General features: G+C 34.8%; 1 protein-coding gene across 1 annotated transcript; it reads right to left on the bottom strand.

The window, feature by feature from the left end:
• Positions 1-16,108: 16,108 nt before the first annotated feature.
• On the bottom strand, positions 16,109-18,783 carry LOC110887761. The gene is made up of 11 exons (XM_022135332.1): positions 18,643-18,783; positions 18,292-18,559; positions 18,112-18,208; positions 17,630-17,757; positions 17,448-17,532; positions 17,207-17,345; positions 17,071-17,122; positions 16,912-16,987; positions 16,575-16,806; positions 16,372-16,449; positions 16,109-16,276 (listed from the first exon to the last, which is right to left on the bottom strand). Exons 1-11 carry the CDS (start codon positions 18,781-18,783, stop codon positions 16,109-16,111), a joined length of 1,464 nt encoding a protein of 487 aa, XP_021991024.1.
• Positions 18,784-19,472: the final 689 nt, after the last annotated feature.

The raw sequence follows: 19,472 nt of genomic DNA, 5'->3' as shown, positions 1-19,472 counted from the left end.
GCCATAAATATAGAAAATGAGACCCCAAAAACCCCCGAAATTGATGAATATCGAAGAATATTACGGGTGGAAAGACAGATTCGAGAACTGGGTTCAGGCAAACCATCTTAGATCATGGGAATGCATTCTGAAGAAATACGTGTTGCCTCGAACAGATTTACAGGTTTTAAAAGAGTTATCTGAGTTCAGGATCAGGAACGGGTTATATACAAAGCAGAAAAGATGATGATCAATCTGTTGCAACAAGCGATCAAAGAAGACATCTTCATTTTGCTACAGCACAACAAAACTGCAAAGTCAATCTGGGATGCACTTAAAGTCAAATTTGAGGGAAGTGAGAACATGATAAAAAGCAAGAAAGCATTGCTAAAGAAAGAATTTGATTTGTTCAGTAGTCTACGGGTGAAGATACGAAGAAGCTGATTGAACGATACTGCCATCTTGTACGATCAATGTCAATGTTGAGTATTACTAAAGATCGTGAAGAGTGGGTAGACAAGCTTGCTGATGCACTGCCACAGAAAGAGTGGAGAACATATCTGATGATTCTGAAAAACACGGGGGTTTATGATGGATTAACGATTTCTCAGTTCATCGAAAAGATCGAGAGTCAGGATCTGGAACAGCAGAAGATCGCCAGGATTAACAGTCCGAGTGGTCAACAGGATGTGAAAATGTACTACAAGGGTAGCATTCCGGTTCCAGAATCTGAGAGAAGTCCGAAAATCCAAACTGCATTCAGTGCTGGAGATTCATCAGAAAAAGCTGATCAGGGTTCAAGCAAAAGCAGCAGTGGATTCTCATCATTTCCGAGTGTTAATCCTAAAGAGTCAAATTCAAGTTTTCAGTCTCAAAGCACTAAAACAGGAAATGGTTATGTGATTCAGTGTAACATAGCTCTAAATCTTCCAGAAGGTCAAAGTTTTTCTGAGGATACTGCTAAAGACCACATGGCTCTACTTGGTTCTGTGTTGTTGTCATATGAGGGTCTTGTTGCTGGTCAGATCGGAAATCCTATGCTTACAAAGGAGGATTACGATCAGATAGACGCCGAAGAGATGGAACTGATGGATATCAAATGGTGTCTTCCAAGTGTACTCAGACGTGCTGAAAAGTTCAAAACAATTACCGGGAGAAATGACTTTCTTGATGCTCATGTATCTACTTTAGGTTTTGATAAATCTAAAGTTACTTGTTTTCGATGCAGGGAGAAAGGCCATTTCAAACGGGAGTGCAAGGGTAGAGAAGCTAGTGGTGCTTAGAATCCGTTCGGCAAAGATGACTACTACCGGAAAGCCATTTATCAGCAGGTTGGTCAATCACAAGACTTACAGACGGCTCATGGTAGGAAAATTGAAGATTCTAAGAGAGCATGTTTGGTGGACTTTAACTGGAGCAACTACATATCTCCTGATAGCAAAGTCTGTTTAGTTGATCAACATGATGAACAACTACCTGAAGGCTTCAGCTGGGATATGTTTGTTGATGAAAAGGGAGAGTTCAAAGCTTTCATTGCCAAGATTGTCAGAGAACCAGACATGTTTACCACCTGGATGAAGTCTATTGGTGTGACTGTAGAAAGTGTGGAAGAACAGTCTGTTACGTCTGATGAAAGTTTAGAAAGTTTTGATGAAAGTTCTCAGAGTTCTCAGAATGCTGATGAGAGTGTACAGAATGATGTTAGTTCAGAAAAGGAAGTTGTATTTGATCAAACACCATCTGATTCTGGTGTATCAGATGCTGATTCTGAAAAATCTGTAAAGTTTGATCAATCACCAGTCGATAATAGCAGTGATGATGAGGAAGAAAAACATATCAATATTGCTAAAACTCATCTTTCTCCTGAAAGTTTTCATTTCTATTTTGCGGATCGCATGGAGAAACTGAAGGAAAAACGAGCTGCTAAAGAACAACAACAAATGAAATCTGAAGATGTTGTTCAGAATGAGAGTGTTGGAAGTGTTGTTGAGAATGAACAAGTGAAAGAAGAAGAAAAGATGTCTGAAGCTGAGAAGGTGATAGAGACAGAAAAGGTGGTTGAAGTAGTGAAGACAATCGAGATTGAGAAAACTGTTGAAGTTGTAGAGCCTTGTGAGAAGTGTTTGGAAGCTTGCAAGGGATGTGCAGCAAAAGATGAGATAATTGCTGAGTATGAAAAGAAGAAGGAGCAGTTACTGTTCAACATCAACTATGTGAAAGAATCCTATGATGTCTTGAACAAAACAGTAACTGGTCTCCAAAAGACAAACTCAGAAAGAGAACAAGCACTAAAGATGATGAATACTGTGATGATGACAAAGCAGAAAGCCATCAATTTTTACATCGAAGAAAGTGCTAAGTGGAAGCAAGAGTTGGAGAGCGAAAAGATCGAGAATGAGAGAATTAGACATTTATTACAAAGTTATTCTAGTTCTGATTATCTCATTGATCGTATTTACCCAACTGTTGCAGGTATGGAAGCTTTTCAAGATGAGAAGCCGAAAAAGAAGAAAGATTGTGGTAAGAAACCGATTGTTAGCTATAACAAGTGTCCGCCTCCAATTTGGGAAGGGTACTCTCCCAGAAAACCAAACGAGGAGCAACTTGAAAAAGCAGTCAATATAAAGCTAAAAACCGACACAACTGATGAATTACCAGAAAACATTGACGTCACGTTTACCTCGTCTGACACTGATCATGAGTCTGAGTTAATCAAAAAGGTGGTCGATCAGGTGTTGGATACTGATGAGGAGTCCGAGTCAAAGTCTGAGTCTGGAGGGTCAAACTCGTCAGTCAACAGTCAAAATTCGTCGATCAAACGGTCTTATAGTAAAGAATTTTTGTTATCAAAAGCAAATTTGGATGATGAAACATTTGAAGTTGCATACACTTTAAATGATTCGGACAAATTATATTATGACAAAGAATTTCCAATAAGAAGTGTCAGATTTGAATTGATCAAAAAGGTTTTTAAAATGACAGAAATTAATATTTCTAAAATAAATGATTTAAATCTTATTGAAAAACCTAAAAAGTACACTTCAAGAGTTCAACAACGTCTAAACAAGAAAAAATGTTACAATTCTGGCTTTGGTTTTCAAAAGAAATCAAACCAAAATCGTAGCTACAAAAAGAAAGGTCTTGGTTTTATTCCACCAAAAAATTATAAAAATATGAAAAATTCTAAAACAAAAACTGAATTTGTGTCAGGTGGAAGTTTTTTTTTTTTTTTTTTTTTTTGGGTAAAGGAAAACTCCCTCCCCAAGCTAGCGACCCGGCAACGCTGCCTGGCGGTGACTACCCAGCCGTTTCGAGGGGAGCGAAGAGCCTGCAAGCAGGATTCGAACCCGAGCACTTTAGGCCTCGAACCGGTTTAACTAGGGTGCCGGTGGCCATTGGGCTGACACCCAATGGTTGTGTCAGGTGGAAGTTCAGAAGATGAACAGAAGAAACCATTCTGGAGACAGTCAAATCAAGAGTTTCTTGCTGATAAAAGAAAGAATGGAACTGAGGTGTGGCAACCAAAAGAAACTCGTACCTGTTACAGATGCAATGAAGCTGGTCACATTGCATGGAACTGTTCAAAAAATGTCAAATCAAAACAGGGAGTTTCTAGAAAATTGAAAGAAAAGGTTGATGATGTTGAACCACCAACCGAAAAACTTAAAGTTTTTGAAAAGCGGTGAGTGTTCTAAAAAGAATGTTATCAAACAGAAAGCTGAGAACAACCAAGTGTGGGTTGTTAAGAAGGTTAGTGAGAAAGTCGGCAATGATTCTGGTTCCACAAAGCCAGAAGAGCCACAAAGTGTGGAGAAAATTTCAGTGAATGATGATGATTTTCCATCACTGAAGTTTGAAAAAGTTAAGCAGAAAGTTGGGAAAATTGAAATCTCGAATCAGTTTTACAAAGAGAAAAATGAATTTGATGTCGAGAAAACTTTTAATGGAAGTGTAAAGAAAATCTTTGGGAAAATGTTAAATGGGAAAGCTAAGGGGGTTAAAGATTTTTATGCGACTAAAAAGGCGACTTACAACACCACTACGCAAGAACTGAAAGCCATCAAGTCTGAAAAGACTTGGAAGGAAGTTTGTTTCCCATGAAGTCTTAGGACTATGCCGGAGATCCCAAGTTTATATCGTGGATCAGGAATCGGCATCATTCATGTTTTTGATAAGTTTGTATGAAAGTTGTTAAAATTGTTTGAATAATTACAGGTGAAAGGACTACGCTGGAGCTTCCAGGTTGGTAATTGAGAAGCAGGAATCGGCATATTTTTGGATAATCTTACAAGTGGTAAAGAGGTTAATGTAGATGAATCATTCCTACAAGTGATAGTGATTGTGATCTTACATGTGATTATTTGCTACAAGTGGTACAAAGATTGCTTGAATGCAACACAGTAAATCAGGGACATTAACTTGTACTTGATTTACTAACATAAAAATGACAAGATGATGAACCATAACCCCGTTTTTAACACGTGTGTAACCTACAAGTGGTAAAAACAAACTCATTTTCCGAAAAAATCATTTTGATTAAAACAAACTTAAGTGTTTTGAGATCTAAATGAGAAAATGGTTTGTGATAGGGGGAGTTCTGATTGTTTATGCTTTAGTGGATGGCGAATTGATGCGATTCGATGTCAGTTGTCAAGTTTTTTTGTACAGTTTGTTTTGTGTTCAAGTGGGTCTAGAGCTTCATTGTTTTTCAAATTGTTTTAATGTGTTAGAATTTTAGGGGGAGTAGAAAATTTTCAGAAAATCCAAAAACATTAGAAAATTTGAAAAATACAAAAACATGATAAAATAAAAAAAAAACGAGTTTTGTTGTGAAAAGAGGAAATGATAGTACATCAGTAGATTGTCACAACATGCTAAAGAATTGAAGTGTTAAAAATGTGATAAACAATCTTACTGTGGATGTGTCAGTAGGTTTTCGCACATTTAGTAAATTGTGACGAGATATAAACCTAAATTTTAAACTTGCTTGTTCTGTGGGTTAACAACATCTTGGATATATAGGTAACCCCTGAAATCTTGTTTGAAAGGTCCCTTATTCTGAGATATTAGGTCTTTATGCTCAGTGATATCTGGGGTATTATCCCGGGACTTTTGCTGTATGGAAGTACTGACCTAGTCCCCGGATAATGCTTTCCGCATCTGCTTGAAATATAGCATCGCCCTCAGCAAGCTGATGAAACAATAAAATTGATAAGTCGCTGCTGTTGTAATCAAAAAGATCCTCTAAAGGGGACACACCGAAAGTCGAAGCCGTCATCTCTCTGCGTATACGGAAGTATCGACGTGAGCTCTCACGGCCCTCGCATCTAACCCCTAACAGATATCAGCTGTGGTATACTCAGCTGTAAGACTGAATATTGGGATCTGGATACGGGAGTATATTCAAGAAGTAGGACACACGAATAAGTTTAAGTGCTTAAAACATTAATTCGTATCTCGAAGCAGTTGAAATTTGTGTGAAAATTTAAGTGGACAGACATACTGACAATCTAAGTGAATTGTTTAGAACTTAAAATGTAATGCAGCTTAACGGTGTTAGTGACATGTCTCATAATCTGATATGATCCTCTTACACGAACTCACAAAAATATGATTGTAAATATTTCATTTCTGCATTTTCTTTTCAAGTAGTGTCAGTTACTTCCTATTAGAAAAATCCAAAAAGATTTTGTGTGTGTTTTAGCATAAACTGTTAAAAAAATCAAAAAGATTTTCGACAACTGATATTGGAAAGCTGATTTTTAAAATTCCGAATGCTAAACATGATGACAATGTTGTGAAAGGGAGTATTTTTATTTGTGAAAATATGTTTTAATCAACAAGTGGTTCATCATGTGTGACGTGATCTGAGGGTGATTAGTTATTGGTAAATATGTTATGAGAAGAAGTTATCAGACTATGTCAGGAGTTGGTGCACTACAAAGTATTAAATTTAGAAAATTTACTTTTGGGTTAAGAATGTGCAGATTTAGCCAAGTTTCAATCCTGGAAATTGAAGTCTCTATAGTTTGAGCCAGGTCTCGATCTTGGAAGATGAAGAAGCAGACAACGATTCTGTATCAGATATTGCTGAAGAACAAAGGAATGCCAGCAAATCGAGAGGGGGAGTCTGAAGATAGAGAGAGAGAAAAGCCCAGAGACTGATCAAGACTGAAGATGTGAAGACACAGCATTGTCGTGACTCTATGAACGACTCCATCAACATCTGAGGGGGAGTTTGTTGGTGCACTACATCTGTTGATTTCGTTCGTCTTAGATCGAGTCAAACATTGTTTTGTATAGATTAGGGCACGTTTTACGAGAAAACTCGAAAGTATATGTGGTTAGGAAGATAGTTTCGCTTTTACGGCCCTAGGATATAGTTTCGCTTATTTGGTCAAGAATAGTTCCGCTCATATGGACATGTCCATATGAGCGAAACCTTCATGTCTATATATAGGAGGTCAGTCAAGCGAAACTATAAGCATGATCTTGTATTCCACGCCGAAGTGCTGCCGGTGTGAAGAACTGCATGTAATCGTGTGATAATCAATACAATCAGCAGTTTTAGTGAAGATTCAGCTGTTTCTACCTACATTTCTTGTAATTCCGCACCTGAAACGTAGTTGAACGCCTCTGAACGACTCAATCGGGTCAGAATATGATCCTACACATGGCACTACCGTTAAGATCATTTCTTGCAAAAGGGGGCATGATCTAAACCGTACACTTGCCATATTCTGATTGGGTACCTTGATGGGCACACAAACCAGCCCATAGTTTACCAAAAACCATGTGCACAAGTGGGTAATAGCTGGAACAAGCTGGAAATCACTTCTACCATTCTGGGCAAGCTTTACGGACCGTATGTGGTCCCTTACGGTCCGTAAGGACCATGCTTGTTGGCAGAAAGTTTGCAAAGTTGGCAGAACAGGCCCCTGCAACTCCAAACTTGATTTTTGATGCGTTTTGACACGTGTAAGCCCCGTTAACCTCATTTTAAGGCTCAAATATGAAGTTAAAGTGTAGGGAACTTAAAATGTGCTCAAAAATATCCCGGATGTCGGCTCATTTGGTCGTACGGTTGCGTTGTTCGGCTAATTACGACGAAAGTCGTCACGGATGCAAAAACGATCCAAATTGCGCGACGAATGGATTTTTGACAAGCCAATCACTAAAACATAATATTTTAATGATTACATAAATTTTTGGATGTCCGGATATATTCAGAAAGTAATATATGCTTGAGAATGCAAACTTATGCACTTTTTGACGCTTTTAGTCCCTGAATGACCAGAAAGTTTATTTTAGCACACCGAACACATCAAAGCCTATTTCTAAGCTATGTAAAGGATATTTAGGGTATGTTTAACTTATGGTCAAGTTCCGGAATGTCCGTTATAGTACAAGTTGACATACTTTCGCAGTTTGTCGAATTTAGTCCCTGTAAGCGAATAAACTTGATTTCGGCACACCAAACCTTCCAAAACTTATTTCTAAGTTATGTAAAGGTTATTTAAGGTATGTTAAGCCTATGTCACTGTTCCGGAGTGTTTGGTGCATTAAACTGGTTATATTTACGCATTAGTGCGCGTATAACCTTCCAGAAAGCGATTTAGAGTCTGAAATCGAACAAGAGTTTATATGTGCAAATGATACACAAGTTTATACAAATCCCAAGTATGAAATACAATATTTCATTGGTTTGGTATTTGTTTGATGGTTGATGTGACACAGGTGTCACAGCAGACTTACAAATTTGATATGAACTAATGAGCAACAGAAGTTACAACGGATTAGTCAACAAAAGTTAAAATGAGAATTACTCAACAGGGTTAGTCAACAGTAGTTACCATATTTACACAACCTAACCACTGTTTGGCTATCAACTATTACATACCTCTGTTGCTATCCAACAGAGGTCTCGTAACAACTGTCATCCATTATGTCCAGCAGAAGTTGCAACGTGGACAGATCTTAAATATCAGATGTTAGTCAACTAAGGTTAAAAGACTTAGTCAATAGAAGTTAAAAAGGTTAGTCAACAGATGTTAAGATTATAAGGAAACAGACGTTAAAAGGGCAAACAGATGTTAGCAAGTTGTTGAGCTAGCAAAAAATGTTTATAGTAAGTAACAAAATAATATATCGTTACTTACAGTTATGCCAACTTCAAGTATAATATTTGCTGAAATGTAAGAGTTCTCGTAGACATTTTCTTGAAAACATGAGACAACGAATGACAAATGTCCAATAGCTTTCACCAATACAGCATCTTTCGTTTTCAAACAACAATCTCTAACAAACTTTGTCCATCCATTCGTAAATATACAGTAATCATCTCTCTTCCTTACTCGTACTAACCATGATTTGTCACCATCAAGTAACTCTACAATTCGCCCATACGGGACCTCCTTGCCCTACAACAGAGTCTGAAAATAAAGTGGTATATTCTGCAACAGTAGTTAACAAACATCTTACATCAAAAATTAACATAGAATCCTAATAGTAGTAAGAAAGTTAAAAAAACATTACAAAAATATAAAATCATCTTCATTAAGGAATTGTAAAAAGGATGGTGTTTGATTGGATAGATTCATATCTGCAATAAACAATTTAAACTTACAAGTTATAAGATGAACAACATCCAACAAAAGTCATAGACAAACAACATTATAAAATAGACATCACTAACATCCCTTAAACTAAATCAGCACTTAAAAAACAAAAGTACCAAACATCAACCGCACTATTTGTATAATCACACACTTAAGGTATTACAAAAAAAAAGCACAAAATGAAAATCATCATCTCTCACAACAGTTAAGCAAATGAGCATCAACCAAAAGTTATATGGTTGATTTATCAATCGTAATGTAGAAGACAACATCACGAAGATGCATGCACAAATTGTGATAGAGAATGCTATCAGTAAGTTCAATGTAGTACTTAATCGATAAAAATACACCGGATTACAGCAACTATTATTTGCTTCAAGAAAGAATATGAAACGCTGTCAGTGATAAACACATACTTATAACATCAAATAATGATTAATCTAACATATATAATACAAACAATAAATTCAAAGAAACAATACTTGATTTTATAGCGTGTAATCTATATTATGCAATAGAACCTTGCCGATTTTGATAAGAAAGTTATTTGAGAAAACTTCCGAATATGTTTTCTGGAGCTTATATTCAATAATGGAGATGAAAAGTATAATAAATGGAGTTAATACAGATGTTACATTTACACTGGTTGGTTGAAATTAAGTTTTGTAAAATTTATACTTTACCCCCTTTTACTTTAAAACAGGGCAATTTTTGCACAGCAATAACCACTGCTTGACTATAAATTTAAAATGTTAAATATGAAAAACTTATCTATTAATTTAATATATTTATATTCATATAATTAAAAATAGTTTTTAAATCCCGATATTAAAGATTATTATAAGTTAAATAAATAAACAATTACAAGTTAATAGATAAATATCTTATTTTCAACAATCCCAATACAATCTCATCTCTTCTTCTCCAGCGAAAAAACTCTACAGTTTCTTCTTCTTCAGACTTGACGATCAGAAATTTAAAGATTTAGATCAAGTATTTTTTTTGTTCTCTTGTGTATTTTACAGGTATGCTTTGACATGTTCCTTCCAGCTTCCTCATTTCAAATTATATAAACATCAAAATCATAATCTACTGATGTTAAAATATATAAACTTATATGAACTTGTTTTCTTTATTTTATAATAAGATTTATATCAACCTATTTAGTTACATTTATTCATTCCATCTAAATAACAATCTGAAATATTATTGTTTCATAAATATTTGGTTGTAAATTTTACGAATGGTTTTAGAATTATTGTATGAACTGCCATGTAGTGTTGATACATTTGTTCTATCAATATTAATTTTGATAAAATATTTTGCAATCAGTTTATAGTACTCATATGTCTGATTTATAAGTGAATATAGCCTTGTCTGCTGAAAAAAACTGAAGTTTGAAGTTGACACAAACATGGATATTTGAAAACTTTATTGCCATATAATACTTTTTTATTATACAAGAATATAAATTTGATCTTACACAGTGTTAGATTCATATTGTTGGATGTAGGGACCATATTGAAGTATACAACATATAAGCTTGGTCCTACAGAGTGTTGGATATTTTTTATACCTTAAATAAAATGCTTTTCAGATACAATTGATTTTATGTTTTAGTATGTAACTGTTATTGTATTTTTTACTTTCGGATGGAGTTTATGATAATTATCAACGTCTTTGAATTGGCAGACCTAAATGAGGGATTGGTAAGCTATACTCTTAGAACAAATTAACTCAAATCATAATTGTATGCTAAAAACTGTATTTATAAAATTAAAGATATATTAAATGTTGTGTATTTTATATACATAGGTACTTCCAAGGATAATGAGTAACCAATTACCAAGAATGTGTGAAGTAATAAAGTTGGTTGATTGTAGGATCGGTTTTCGACTCCCGAATGATTGTGTATCGACACATGTGACGTGCGGAATCCGTACACGTGCGTGGACCGAATACGAGAACGTACTATAATCTAGATATGAAATCGTACAATCACGTGAATCACCTTTTGCACTTTCTCTCTCTAGACTCTCTCTCTAGCTCCAAAGCTTTCCAAGTCTCAAATGTGGCAAAAGTTATAAAACAATGACATTACTCTCCTATTTATAGGCCAAGGGTTTTAATGAGACTTCTCATTAATTACAAAAAGCCACCTTGCATTTTCCCTAAATATTACAGTATAAAGTCTAGAATTAAACTGTTTCTGCTACGATCTGTCTTGACGGAGTCGATAGACATTACTGCACTAACAGACTCCCCCTTGGATATTGTCGCAGTCAATCTCGTAGCATCTTGTCTTTCTCTCTCTCTGAGTCTTCTTGAAAGTTTGACGACTTCAGCAAACATAGACTCCCTCTTTCTTGAACAGAATCCCCGTGGATCTGTCTTCAGCTTCAGCTCCCCCTTCCGTGCTTTTGGGATTGACACATGGTTTCCGGTTACAAGCTCCCCCTTGCGTCGAGCTCGTCTTCAGACTCCCCCTAAGACTCGGCTATCGGGATTGTAATCTGGAATTTTCATCTGCATTTTCTCAAACATTTATAAGTAAAAACGTTTTGAATATCCAGGATTGAAAACCTAGCTTTCTTGACATAAGCTAAAATATTTCAAATATGTGACAGTGAAAGATTTTACGATTGTCCAGGAATCGTGACCTAGCTTTTAAAAACTTTTAATCAAGAACCTGACTCAAAAATATAATAATATGAATATATCCAGGATTATCTTGACTTACTTCCCCTATCAAGTTGCTTTATAGAGTCGACGCTTTAAGCAACCAAGATCGAATACTAGCTCTTTATAACAGATTTTAACAAATAGAGCATCCAAATCCCTCACAGATAATCATCCAAGTCCAACTTAATGACCTTGAGATTTAACAAACTATTTTTGATTTTTGTTTTTTAAAAAAAACTTCAAGATTTAAATTAATGAACTTGTTTTATTCTCAGAAACATGTTCAGCATACTTAGATTTTGAAACTCAGCTCTCGGACATCGGTTGTCAAAAATAAAGTGAAATCAATTTTTCTTTTTTGTATTTTTCTGAAACATAAAGTAATAAAGAAATATTTACAAATATATTTACAAACAATATTTTTGTTTGAGTTTGCGTCAGAGGATCATACCAGTTTATGACAAATCACTAGCACCGTTGAGCTTTAAACACTTTAAATTCTAAACAATTCACTTAGATTGTCAGTATTAATCCACTTAAATTTTCACACAAAGTTCAATTGATTCGAGATACAGATTTAGTGTTTTAAGGACTTAACTTATTCGCGTGTCCCACCTCAGAATATACTCCCGTATCAAAATTCCCTAGATTCAGTCTTAGAGGTGAGTATACCAATCTGATATCTGTATCTGGGTTAGTGCGAGACCTTGAGAGCTCAGGTATGAACTTCCGTTCAGTCAAAGAGATGAAGGCTCGACTTTAGGTGTGTTCCCTTTAGAGAATCTTTTCTTCAACTGCAATTGATTCATATCTTTCGATATTTACTCAATTTTTATGCAGAGGGTAAGCTTTTAAAGTGCGTAAAGTATTATACGAGGTCTAGGCCATTGCTTCTGCAATATCAGAAGACCAGGTATAATACCCAGATATCAAACAGTATAAAGACCTAGTATCTCAGAATCAGGCAATCTCTCAAACAAGATTTCGGGGGTTACCCATATATCTGAGAGATGTTCCCCACGAGATAAGTAAGTATTGATATTTAGGTTTATATCTCAAAAACAATCTACTAAGCGTGTAAAAACCTACTGGCATATCATCAGTGAGATCGTTTATCACATTTTAACATTTCATTTCTTTAGCGTACTGTGATTGTCTACTGATGTACTATCATTTCCTCTTTTTACACAACTCTTTTTGTATTTTATTATGTTTTTGTCTTTTTTTCAAATTTTCTAATGTTTTTGGATTTTCTGACAAACAAATCTTACTCCCCCTAAAATTCAAAACCATTTAAAGAAAATTTGACAACCTGATACTGATTGCTTTGTCTCGCCATCCATTTTCTGCTTCTCATGCTCTATTTTGCAGAAAATATACCCCCATGATTTACAACACATTGATATTTTACAGTTTGAAAACCGTTTTTCAATCTTGTGAAATTAATCATGTTTGTTCAGCCGTGAGGGTTTCGGCGTAAAATATATTTCAAAAACCCTAAAAATTGAAAAATTTAAAAACCAAAAATATGTTTTTTATTTTGTCAAAAACTTGAAAAATCAAAAACATGTTTGTTTTTAAATTTTGTCAAAAATTCAAAAATTTCAAAAGTATGTTGAGTGAATACACATCAAATAAACTAGGATGAAACATAGGATTCGGTGGATGGTAGGGCCGATAGTAATACACTGTGTGGGACGGAGCTTAAATCGGAAAGAAATAGGCTTAGACACCACATCCAATGGATGACCCCGCCAAACCCTCAGAGCTCTGATACCACTTGTAGGATCGGTTTTCGACTCCCGAACCATTGAGTATCGACACGTGTGACGTGCGGAATCCGTACACGTGCGTGGACCGAACACGAGAACGTACTATAATATGTGATTCTATTCAAAGATATGAAATCGTACAATTACGTGAATCACCTTTTGCACTTTCTCTCTCTAGACTTTCTCTTTAGCTCCAAAGCTCTCCAAGTCTCAAATGTGGCAAAAGTTCTAAAACAATGACATTACTCTCCTATTTATTGGCCAATGGTTTTAATGAGACTTCTCATTAATTACAAAAAGCCACCTTGCCTTTTCCCTAAATATTACAATATAAAGTCTAGAATCAAACTGTTTCTGCTACGATCTGTCTTGACGGAGGCGATAGACATTACTGCACTAACAGTTGATTATACGGGTTTTAAGTATAAGATTGCAGTACAGAGCCTCGTTCATAAAAGTAAGAGAATAAACGGGCCAGAATGGACTCGGTTTGTTGAAACTTATAGAAATAACAACATAGACAAGCCGTGTTTAAAAAAAATTGAATGAAGCAAGAGATAAATGTTTTGAACAATGAGGGATTGGAGATTAGAAAGGATGGCTCGAACAGAGATTATGTTCATGGTTGCTTGATACAGACTGAAGAAGAAACATACTGTAAGCAGGTTAAAAATTGCTACCTTATTTTTATATATTGCCAGTGTATCTTTTGAACTGTTAGAAAAACTTCTAATTTATATTTTGTATCCTATATAAAATCTAATATGACATTTCTGAAATGTATGAAAATTATAGCATTTACCACACGATTTGCTGAAGCTGTTGTCGAAGAGGAGATTAAAAATTGATAACTTGGTTGCAAAAGTACATGGACCAAAGCAGAGTAGTAAAGTTGATGTGTATTATGTTTTCTCTCCTGAAAACAAAAAGGGATTGGCTGCTTGTTTTATGGGACCAGGATGGACAACTTTTTGCTTCGAAAATGACATTGAGAAAAGCTGCCAACTGTTGTTTCAATGGATGGGAAGTACTCCTGAAGACGACTTTAACTTCACTGTGAAGGTTTTTAACAAAGATGGGATTGGACTTCACGGGGAGACTAAACATTACTGCAGCCGTACCAATCACCAACACCGCAAAAAGCGTCCACATTATAAAAAACAGTTTGAATACCATGTTTTAGAGACACACAACTTGGTATTTACATATTTACTTTTAATATGGTTGATTTTACTTATAATGTTGGATCTATCTGTTATTACTTAAAGTATATGCTGTTTTGAATGAATAACTAAAGAAAGAATTTTCCTTTACAGCAATACCGAGGAACTTTGTTCGAGAACACCAGCTAAATGATTACCGTAGAGCTGTGCTGTCATTTGGTCATGTGAAGTTTTTGGTACAGCTGGTTGTTAGGAGAGATCCTAGAAGACCTGACGACAACAACGATCTAGTGATGCATACAAACTAGCAGCGTATCATGGATGAAACGGAAATATCTGTGGGGAAAAAGCTGAGGTTTGAGATAGTCGAAGAAAAAAGTGTAACAGGAGATAAAATACACTTTGAAGTTTGTTGACATGGTCTTTGAACACCTTTTCAGCCTTTAATAATTTGTGTTTTAGTTGACATGTTTGATGGACAAATTTCTTCTTTAGAAACTAACTTAAGAATGAAGTTATGTAGTCTTAGTATATACTTTCAAAACTTTGTGGTTTTACCTTTTTATATTTTTCAAGTAAACATCTCTATATTTTTTTTTTCATCTAAACATTACTATTTTCCATTACATTTCCCGGTCACTCAACAAAAAGAAATATAAGACTCAAAATTAATAAAATAATATACAACTTGTAATTACAAATAACAGTGTTTTAAAAACTGCTCCTACCAAAGGGACAAACTCAAAATCTGTTTCGCTAAACTTTGCAAACCAAAATGTCTGTTGAAGACAACCACTGTTGAAAGAAAAGTCTGTTACTTAAAGCAAACAACCTCAGCTCATGAGCCAAACAATCTTTGCTGATGAACCAAAAGGTTTGTTAAGACAAAGACTGCTGAAGCAAAGGTCTGCTAAAGAGAACCTCTTCTGATGAAGCAAAATGTATGATGAACCTAAGTTCTGCTATGCACCAACAGATATTACACAATTCAACAGAAGATCTATAATATAAGATCTTTAACAGATGATGATCAACAACTCATAAGGTCTGTTCAAGCACGCTACAACAGTGCTTAGCCTTTAACAGATCTTTAACGGTGCTTAGGGGTTAACAGATGTTAGCACGCTATAACAGTGCTTAGCCTCTAACAGATGTTAATGTATCTCAAACCCCAACAGTTTTCCGAGTAAACAATTGATTAAATTTTCATTCATCAATCTAAAAATAATATACAACCCTACTACTTATTCAGTCCATCAATAGCCAAACAAACTCTGCTGATGAACCAAAAGGTCTGTTAAGACAAAGACTGCTGAAGCAAAGGTTTGCTAAAGAGAACCTCTGCTGATGAAGCAAAATGTATGATGAACCTAAGTTCTGCTGTGCACCAACAGATATTACACAATTCAACAGAAGATCTATAATATAAGATCTTTAACAGATGATGATCAACAGCTCATAAGGTCTGTTGAAGCACGCTACAACAGTGCTTAGCCTTTAACAGATCTTTTACACGCTATAACAGTGCTTAGCCTCTAACAGATGTTAATGTATCTCAGACCCCAACAGTTTTCCGACTAATCAATTGATTAAATTTTCATTCATCAATCTAACAATAATATACAACCCTACTACTTATCCAGTCCATCAATATCACCAAAAATGTATATAATGTATGATAACAATATTATATAACAAACAAAAGGTTAACCTTACTTGATATTCAAACCGTAGACATTGCATACCATATTCATCATCGTAGCCCTTACAAACCAAACTTTTAACCACAGTTTGTTAAAACAACAGTTAACACACAAAAATAAAAACCACAAGGATTCTTCAAAAATAAGTGGTTTCTACTTATCTCTCATAAGAATTGTTTTTTCATAAGCATCTAATTGTTAAGCTTAGTCAGCTTCTTCCAGGTTCTTCTCACATTAGTGGATAGCTCACCAACGTTGACAACATCGGCATCTTGAGCCATCCGCTTTCCATTGGGACTTGATCCAGAATCCTTTTCAACTTCAACGGCTAAAGAGTCGGCCGTAACAGAGACAACATCCTTGCAACAGATCACAAAAAAACTATTGATCTCATTTAATAAAATAATGAACTCTTTTTAAACATACTAAACAAACTTTAAAAATAAATACTCACCCTTGAAGTTCGTTCAGCAGACACCTGGGAAGATTCTGAAAGGTTAACATCTTTAACGTCAGCTACCTCTTGAGTAACCTAAAGGATCATAATATATGATATCATATAAAAAAGTGCAGACCTCATCTGTATTTTCTTCACCATTACCATCTCCACCAACCAACTCAGCAATTATTACTGGATCATCACATGTTTTTTTGCACCGTATAAACACGATAGGCATTTTTAAGATTGAACTCCGAAACATCAATCTTAAAAGCAGCCTTCTTATCAACCAATCGAAATATCTCATGAGGGAATCCAGTATCATTGGCCTTAACCTGCCTCTCTCTTATGTCACTCGTCACTAATCCAAGAAGCTTCTGAAAATCTCTATCAAACATAACAAAAGAAACACTACCACTCTCATCCTGCACCCGCACTTGCACCTTGAACCTGAAATATACACATCTAACTAAGTAAACTGCAAAACTATATTCAAATATCAGTCTTAGAATGTTACTTATATAAATATAACGCTAAATAATCATCATTGCTTACTTTATGGTGATCAATGTACATTCACTATGACATTTGGGACAAACCAAAGAAGTGGCAGGCAATCGAACAATATCATCTGAAACATTTTCAACATTCTGCAAGTATTCACTCTACCCATCACCTTCTTAAAACACTTACGACAGGCAGCATAAAACCAACCATAATCTTCTTGCACAATCTTAATTGTCGCAACCACAACACAAGACATTTCCTGTAAAAACACAAGACAGTTCTTGTAAAAACATGCAGGTGACAAACCAAACAAATAACCAAACTATATACAAAGATGTGAAACCTTTTCTATCTCACTAATCTCATCAACATGTTTCTTCACACCTTCAGTTACAAATTCTTTATGCAATGGAAAAACACTCTGAGACGATAGTATTGTTTGAGAAGTAGAACCACTCCCTTGTCCAAACTTCAGTACAAGCCTTTTAAATACCACAAATTATTAGAATTAGTATACAAATGACATGAAACCAAGTATTTGACTTAAACATCTATATACAATAGAAATTACATTGAGAAATTACCTCCTCCTTAGCTCATTAACTTCATCAATTTCTTCATTCAGAAAAATTCGTGTTGCAAACTTATCACTTTGAACAGTATATTCACCTACATGGAAAAGTATATAGATATTTAATGTATATCTGTATTTATATTGCCAGAAATAAGCAGTATAGTTATGATTTGTAGAAAGTAGCAAAAATACCTTTCCATTCCTTACACTTTCCATGCTGTATAACAGCCATCACATGCTCATGTGGTGGGATTTTAGAAATGAAGTCCTTAATCTGCAGAGCATAATCATTCCACACAGTACACCGCAAAACCTTACCCCTACATGAAAAGAATATTCATATGACGATATACTAAAGACTAATTTATGACCATTTCTTTACAAATCTCTAATATCAAAACTACATTGAATGAATAAAAACAGAAAATCAAAGGAAAATTATGACATTTATTAAAGTAGCAAATGAGCCATAAATTAACTAACATATTCACTAAGAATAAACTGTAGACCTCATTTATTACCATGATTGAGCATTAGATACAAATACTATAGATCTCATTTATTACCATTACCATGATCCCACATTAAATACCAACATTCTTCATCTTATTTATTAACATCATTAAATACAAACAATGATCAGTACATGACTGCACATGTAAACAACAACTTACTCCAAGTCTTCAATATCTAAATTCATCGTCTTAGTCTCATTTGGAGGCCGATCAAAGATTTCAAGATCTCCACAAGAAATCACAGATCCAACAACATCTATATGATCACATTATACAAGAATATAAGTAAAACTCTCTAATATTATACAAGCAAGACATGATTACAAAAATATACACTACCAACATTCAAAGCGTTTAACGCCTCTCCTTGAAGAATATCTTCATAAGCTCTGAAGTTGAAACCATACTCAACACCTTGCCAATCTCTCATAGGAGTAACAACTGTGCATCTATAAAAGTTGATTTTATAAGGCTGCACTACTACTTTATATAAATCTTTATTCTCACCAACACCAAATTTCGACAGAATCACAACAGCATCTTGTTGAAGTTGTCCATCAAAAACATGTATTAGGTGACTTTTAATACCTGCTTGAATCTTAGCACCCTGAAGAACATTTAAAGAAAGTATCTTCTTAGCATACACCATTACATTCTCTAATAAAACGGAAAAGCAAAGATACAAATTACCTTTTCATCAATCAAGATGAGATCCATCTTGTAACCCTGATTCCATTTTTGAATAATTCTCGCTTTCATGTTCCACATATCTTTCCCAGGATTCAAATCGTTAACAAAACTAAGATTGTTATTGTCAACTGATATTGACATGCTTCTAATTCGGAATTCGGATTGTGATTAAATTTCAAATTTCAAAATCAGAGAAGATGAAAGCGTGATGAAATATGAAGAGGGAAATGAGAAGAAAAGCCTTATATAAGAAGGATTATTGACAGGAGTTTGTGAGTGACATGCATTAATTGCTAATTACTTATTCCCATGCATTTTTAATTTGAATTTCCCGGTAATTAGCCTTAAACATCTACTGATCTAAAAGCATTACGGAAGATAATAACAACTGCTGCTATGTATTTAAAGTAAAGTCACTTATAAATGAGCAGATGTTTGCCCTGGCAGAGGTTTAGACCCAATTTAAAAGTGATTTACATATTAGCCTTTATGATGTAATAATGACATAAGAAAAGCATTGTTGGACAGCCTCTCCTGCTGACACATCAGTTTTTCTTATGTCATTGAGAGTTCTCCTTTTATAGAAAGTATAGATAGATAACGGAAGGTTTAAATGAGAACGCTAAATATCGCGTGAACAATGAGAACGAATGAAAAAACTGCAAAAACTGGTCAAAAACATTTTCAAATTCAAAATTTTGTATACACTTATCATTATCATTCGAATACAATGTTAGAAATTTAATTAACATGTTTAAATTTACATGTATTCGTAAATATTGAAAATTTACACATGTGTAAGTTTTCTCATTACACATGTGTAAATTTGT

Source organism: Helianthus annuus, chromosome 10 (genome assembly GCF_002127325.2).
Source record: "Helianthus annuus cultivar XRQ/B chromosome 10, HanXRQr2.0-SUNRISE, whole genome shotgun sequence".
NCBI lineage: Eukaryota > Viridiplantae > Streptophyta > Magnoliopsida > Asterales > Asteraceae > Helianthus > Helianthus annuus.
The sequence above is the reverse complement of the archived record's forward strand: the minus strand, read 5'-3'. Positions and strand labels throughout refer to the sequence as shown.

Coding starts and splice junctions, on each gene's coding strand:
- LOC110887761 (XM_022135332.1), bottom strand. CDS start 18,783: ATGTCAATATCAGTTGACAATAACAATCTTAGTTTTGTTAACGATTTG. Junction 17,533..17,629: donor AAAGTGTAAGGAATGGAAAG/GTATTTTTGCTA, acceptor TTTTCCATGTAG/GTGAATATACTGTTCAAAGT. Junction 17,346..17,447: donor GTTAATGAGCTAAGGAGGAG/GTAATTTCTCAA, acceptor GGTATTTAAAAG/GCTTGTACTGAAGTTTGGAC.